This window comes from Asparagus officinalis, chromosome 5 (genome assembly GCF_001876935.1).
Source record: "Asparagus officinalis chromosome 5, Aspof.V1, whole genome shotgun sequence".
Taxonomy (NCBI): domain Eukaryota; kingdom Viridiplantae; phylum Streptophyta; class Magnoliopsida; order Asparagales; family Asparagaceae; genus Asparagus; species Asparagus officinalis.
Window position 1 is genome coordinate 102,730,093 of NC_033798.1, and position 6,555 is coordinate 102,736,647.

At 39.5% G+C, this 6,555-nt stretch overlaps 1 protein-coding gene across 2 annotated transcripts; it reads right to left on the minus strand.

Annotated features, from left to right (window-relative positions):
* On the minus strand, positions 3,854 to 4,718 carry LOC109843193 (protein STAR1-like). 2 transcript variants are annotated; one of them, XM_020412129.1, is made up of 3 exons: positions 4,555 to 4,718; positions 4,264 to 4,474; positions 3,854 to 4,197 (listed from the first exon to the last, which is right to left on the minus strand). In XM_020412129.1, the coding sequence occupies exons 1-3, from the start codon at positions 4,568 to 4,570 to the stop codon at positions 3,996 to 3,998; spliced, it is 429 nt and encodes a 142-aa protein (XP_020267718.1). In that variant the 5' UTR covers positions 4,571 to 4,718; the 3' UTR covers positions 3,854 to 3,995. The 2 variants fall into 2 exon arrangements, with proteins under 2 accessions (XP_020267718.1, XP_020267719.1); XM_020412130.1 differs by having other exon boundaries at positions 3,862 to 4,197; positions 4,264 to 4,465; positions 4,555 to 4,706.

The window sequence follows — 6,555 nt, forward strand, 5'->3', positions numbered from 1 at the left end:
ACTGATAGAAAGCGAATAAATAGAAGAGTCAGAATTATTACCATCCGATACGATGTTTGCTTCTGATGATGGTTGCTTCCCTTTTCCCTTCTGTTTATTCTTCATCCATTCGTCGAGCTTTGGGCAGTCTTTCTTCCAATGACCAGTCTCCTTGCACCAAGCACACTGATCTTTTCCAATTGTAGGATGCCCTACTCTAGACTGTGACTTCCAATTATTTCGGTTTGGACCCTTCCCTCTTGCGACCAACGCCTCCGCTACCGGCTCAACCGAAGCCTTCTTATCCTTCTTTCGAAGCTGATAATTCACAAGTGCAGCGGTTACCTTACTATACGAAAGTGATTCCTTCCCATTAATCAGAGTAAGAACGAAGGTCTCATATTCCTCGTCGGGCAAGGAACTCAACAACAGCAACGCCTTGTCCTCATCTTCAATCTTGACATCCACATTCGCCAAATCCGCAAGAAGCTTTGTGTAGTGGTTCATGTGATCTCTAATGGAGGTTCCCTTCTTCAACTGGAAACGATAAAGTCTCCTCTTCAAATGCAAGCGATTTTCCACACTCTTGGTCAAATACTTGCTTTCGAGAATCTCCCAAATCTTCTTCGCAGAAGTCTCATTCATCACATCATATTTTAGATCTTGAGTCAAACAAGACCTAATCACACCACACGCCGTTCGATTCATCTTCTTCCAAACCTTCTCTTCAATCTCATCTGGCTTGCCATCTAACTCCAAGGTATCCTCCAAATTCTGCGCGTTCAGCGCATCCAAAACCTCGCATCTCCATAATCCAAAGTTGTTTGTGCCATTAAATTTCTCCACATCTATCTTCATAGAGTGGATATTCAGACTTTGAATGGTCTTCGCGCCAGAAGCACCATCCTCGACACCCGAAGCACCTTCTTTCCCCGACATCTTACGCACCAACGAACGAATAATAGATCCAAAACTGAAAAGATAGAGTCTTTACCAAAAGATCCCACCTTTATCACCAACGAAGTCCTAAACGGGCCTCCAAATTGATCTACTCCTCCAACCAAACCCTAGATCTAGAATCTGGGCTCTGATACCACTTGTTGTGCGCAGCGGAAATTTCGGCAGAGTTTCTGGTGCACAATAAGAGAGAAAGATCGATAAGAATTCTTGTTTCTCAAAGGGAACAAGAATCTGAAAGCCTAATATCCCATCAAAGTGGGATATTTGCTCTTCCTCTCGTCAGCTCTAGGACTGCGCGTCGAGGGATCCTAAAAACTATTACAATGGCCACAAACTCAAACAACCAATTTTACGTGGTTCGGCAAACTGCCTACGTCCACGGGGCAAGGAGGGGAAGATCTACTATTAGATAATACAACTAGAGTTTACAATCACTCAATCTAAACCCTCACACAATTATCTCTCTCAAAATCAGCACAAGAAACTGCACAAAACTCTCTCAAAAGGCCGCTTGAGAACCTTCTGTGTTTCACCTCACGCAGCCGCCAAAATCTCACACAACCGCTCAAAAAAAAACCCTCTGTGTTCTCTCTCTGCCTGCGCCCTTCCTTTTTATACCTCTGCCTGTGCCGCACAAATTTTCTCCAGCACCCCCCCTCAATCTTGCACACGGAAACCCTAGGAACACTAGGATATTTATATTGTACAATGGTCTTTCGGGTGGGCCTGCGATTTATCCGATGGACTAACCACTTCTTTTGTTCACAGCTATTATCACTTCACGCGTTTTTCTTCTCTTGTGGCCCCCACTAACATAGAGTTTTACAAGTGGGAATAGACCCCTTGTTTAAAAATAGATTCAGTGTGCACTTGGGCAAATAGTACGGTGGGTTTATCCACACCTATAGATTTAATGGGATCTATCTGCAGTTAGGCGATAGTACATGAGTCTATCTGCAATTATATTTCTAAATATCCAATACACTGCTTATTAATTGCCAAATTAGTGTAAACTTTGGAATCTTTAGTTACCTAGAACTTAAAATTGGAACTGAGATAATCTGTGGGATAAATTTTTAAGGTGTTAGTTATATAGAACTAAAACTAGAACAAAATTTTACAGTGTTAGTCAAGTAGAACTCTAACAAAACTAGAATTGGGATAATGGTATAAAATTATCCCACTTTTTTTAATTTTCTATACAAAAATGAGAGTTCTAGTCTCACAAATTATTCCAAGTTTTAGCTTGGAACTAGATAGTAAAAAACTAGAGCTCATATTTATTTTGTTATTTTTTATTTTTTATATTTATTTTTTTTCTTTACTTCTTTACTATTATGGTTATCACCATCATTAGACCATAATTATAATAATAATTGTCAATATTTTATAGTCTAACCAAAAGTTATTTAGTAAAGAATATTCTTGTAAGCAATTATCAACCAATATAGTAAGTTTAAAATATATAGATAGTATTTATATCTTCAAAATACATAAATATATATTTCATGATTATAAAATTTTATCCCACATTATTTTATCAAAATATCTCGTTTCACAAAATTGTTCCTATTTATCCCACTAAAATATCCACTAGAGAAAATTTATTTTACTTTAACGATTATTCTATTTTATATGAAAATGTTCCAATTAACTAACACCCGATAAGATAGCATCAAAGCGCCAAGTGGCGAATTTCTATCTCGGGAATAGATAAGACCCTCACCGGTTGAGAGAATGAGAGGGCGGTGAAGGCTGTGGGACCCGCAAACCACGACAGCAACCTTCACCAGTACGGTACTTCCCTTCCCTTGTTGTGTATCACCAAACCTCTCCTTCTCCCCAAGCTAGCTGGCATTAAATTAAAGTTAATCTCATTCTCTTCTTATTAATTTACTCATCAATCACATGCTTTTAGGATCATCACGACCCTGATGATATAAGCTCTAGCGCTTATTGATAGCAACACTAACCATATATGTGGGTTACATGTGCAAACTGTAATCGGTTTTCGGTGCAAATTCATAAATGATGCCAAGTATTATGAAAAAAGCTGTACACTCGTAACTAATCTTTGACAGCAACCGCCATTATTCTTCAAGTAATATGCTACTACGATGTCCAAAGTAGATTAAAAACCACACTCAAATAATCTCTATTATACCTTAAAGGGGTATAAACGTAAGCAAAATATGGTAGAGAATAATAAGCTCTGTAATTATTTTCTTGAGTTTGATTATTTTTTTCCCTCTCTTCCACCACATCTCAATAGCGTGGAAATTAACCTTAATAAGGCGATTAAGAGTTTTTTTTAAAGATATTCAGGACAATATAGATACTCAAATTATTTTGAAATTGGATTTGATTAATCTCGTATATTCTAATTCTACTCACAAAATTTTTGCTGGTAACATATCAATTTATAATGAGAGAAATACTAGGCAAGAGTTTCACAAGCTGGATAGATCCAAGATATATATATATTTTTTTTTTTGGAAAAAAGAGAGGAAAATATAATTCAGAACTAGCTAGTACACAAAGAAACGATGTAGTTTATTCATTTAAGCACAATAACTGACCTAAGTTACATTTATTTGGGATGAATGCTTAAAAAATGATTAATTGGGTCCGATCTGCATTGCATTTAACCCCAACCATTGATTTAAAAAAACTCCAACAATTGATTATTTCAGGTATCATTCTTCTTCTTTGATGCAAAATAGGGACAAGTGTAATTCAATATAATATATAAGCATTATATTTAAAATGAATCACAGTTATTAATAATTATTATACATCAACAATCAATTTTAAAATTAAAAGTGATGGTATGTATCCTATAGTTTTTTGTAGGGGAGAAGAAATCAAATTTTGGGAAAGTAAATAGTAAATTAACCCTGACACTTGAACGATAATGATTGAAGCATAAAGAATTATGCTGAAATTCTTGGTGGCCCAACAATGAAGTTGACGGAATACATGCATCATCCACGAAATATGCCGGCCATCTAATCAATGATTAGCTATCTAGTTAAACTCTCATTATACTAAATCAATCAATCAATCAACAAACAATTCCTTTTGATGATCATGGAATCAACTAGGTACAACTTACCTTCAAACAAGGCAGGGAGCTGGAACAGCATACCGACCTTCCTCCGGAGAGACAGCACATCAAGCCCGCAGATATCGTCACCGTCGAGAAACACGGTGGCCGGTGAGGGCTCCCACAGGCGGTTGAGAGCGCGGAGGACCGTCTCACCGTCGAGAAACACGGTGGCCGGTGAGGGCTCCCACAGGCGGTTGAGAGCGCGGAGGACCGTCGATTTGCCGCTGCCGCTGGGGCCGATGATCCCGGTAACCTTACCCCTCGGTATCTCTAAGTTGACTCCTCTGAGTATTGCTTCGCCTGTGTCTGATACTTTGCTTAGATTCTTGACTTGTAGTTTTGATGTTGTGGTCGGCGGTGTCTGGTCTTGAGGATGATCAGGGTCAACGTTGAGAAGGAGGTGTTCCCTCACTTCGCCTGCAAGTACTGAGATATATTAGTTTAAGAGAAATTTGAATTAGTTGCATATATACTAGAGGGATTTTAAGATGGATATGCTTAATTACCTGCAGCTGAACCCATTTGAGAGGTAGAAAGGTTGAGGAATAAGAGAACTCAGAAAGAAATATGGTGAGCGATGGTGTGTTATATATGAAGGGCTTCAGAGCCTACTTGTTTTAAACTATTAAATTTGTCTAATCTGATTCCTATATTCTTTTTAGTCCCTGTATATCATCCTTAATTAATTAAACTATTGAAACTAGTCTGGTATTTAATTACGATCAGAACTATTTTTGGTCATGTATTGCCTCCCAAACTATTAAATCCACTCCTGCTCGCTACTTGAATAATCAATGTAGTGCCCAGTTGCTGTGGAGAAAAACTTGGAAAAAGCAGATTTTTAGTCATAAGTCGACTCATGCACAGGCATAAGTCGACTTATGGTAAGTCGACTTATGTTTGTGTCGTAAGTCGACTTACGATCTGCTGTGGATTGTTGATTTTGGGCTCTGGCAAGTCGACTTATCAGACCTGTTAAGTCGACTTATGAACTCTTCTCCAGTTGTCGTTTTTCGCTCTGCCAAGTCGACTTATGCAGACTGATAAGTCGACTTACGACGGGTTTTTTAAAAAGTTCATGTTCCTATTTGCAGTCTGTTTGGGTTTCTGTTTTGGTATAAATATCAATACGATTTGAGGGTTTGGAGGAGCATATTTGGGGATTTTGGAGCACAGAAAAGAGAGATCTTTCTGAGCTATTGGTTAGGGTTATTGGTTGAGAGGTTGAGAGATTTGTTGGTGAGATTAGTTGGTTCGTTTGAGTGATTTGTAATCTCAATTTGTACTCTCCTTCTCTATTAGTGGAAACCCTCCCCCTTCTTGCCCCGTGGACGTAGGCAATTGCCGAACCACGTTAAAATTGGTGTTTGGGTTTGTGCATTGATATTTGGTTGTTTTTGGCCTTCTTAGATCGGTGTTTGTTTTGGTTCCTCGGCGCCGCCATCAGCACAACTAGTGGTATCAGAGCTCGGGCTACGCTTGGGCTATTTGGAGGAGTAGATCGCTTTGGAAGTTCATCTAGGGCTTCGTTTGGTGATAAAGGTGGGATCTTTTTTTGTAAAAATCTCGTCTTTTTCAGTTTGGATCTATTTCTCGTTTGTTTCCGCATTGGTTTGGTGGTGCCTTGAGGATTATGGCCGAGAAAGAAGGAGTTGTGGGCAGTACTTCCGGCGTGAAGACCGTCCAAAGCTTGAATATCCACTCGATGAAGATTGACGTGGAAAAGTTCAATGGCACAAACAATTTTGGACTTTGGCGATGCGAAGTCATGGATGCGCTCAACGCGCAAAATTTGGAAGATACGTTGGAGTTGGACGGGAAACCGGACAACATTGATGAGAAGGTTTGGAAAAAGATGAATCGAACGGCGTGTGGTGTGATTAGGTCTTGTCTCACTCAAGATCTAAAGTATGATGTGATCAATGAGACTTCTGCAAAGAAGATTTGGGAGATCCTTGAGAGCAAGTATTTGACCAAGAGTGTGGAGAATCGTTTGCATTTGAAGAGGAGGCTTTACCGCTTCCAGTTGAAGAAAGGAACCTCTATTGGTGATCACATGAACCACTACACGAAGCTTCTTACAGATTTGGCGAATGTAGATGTGGTGATTGAAGATGAGGACAAGGCGTTGTTGTTGTTGAGTTCCTTGCCCGACGAGGAATATGAGACCTTCGTTCTTACTCTTATTAATGGAAAGACATCTCTTTCGTATAGTGAGGTCAACACTGCACTTGTGAATTATCAGCTTCGAAAGAAGGATAAGGAGACTTCGTTTGAGTCGGTAGCGGGGGCGTTGGTCGCAAGAGCAAAGGGTCCAAACCGTAGTGGGAGGTCGCAGTCTAGAGGGGCACATCTTGGAGTTCGTAAGAATCAGTGTGCATTTTGCAAAGAGGATGGACATTGGAAAGCCGAATGCCCAAAGTTAGTTGATTGAGCCGGGAAGAATAAGGGAAAAGCTATTCAATCTTCAGAGGCGAATGTTGTTAAGGCTAGTGGCAACGATTCAG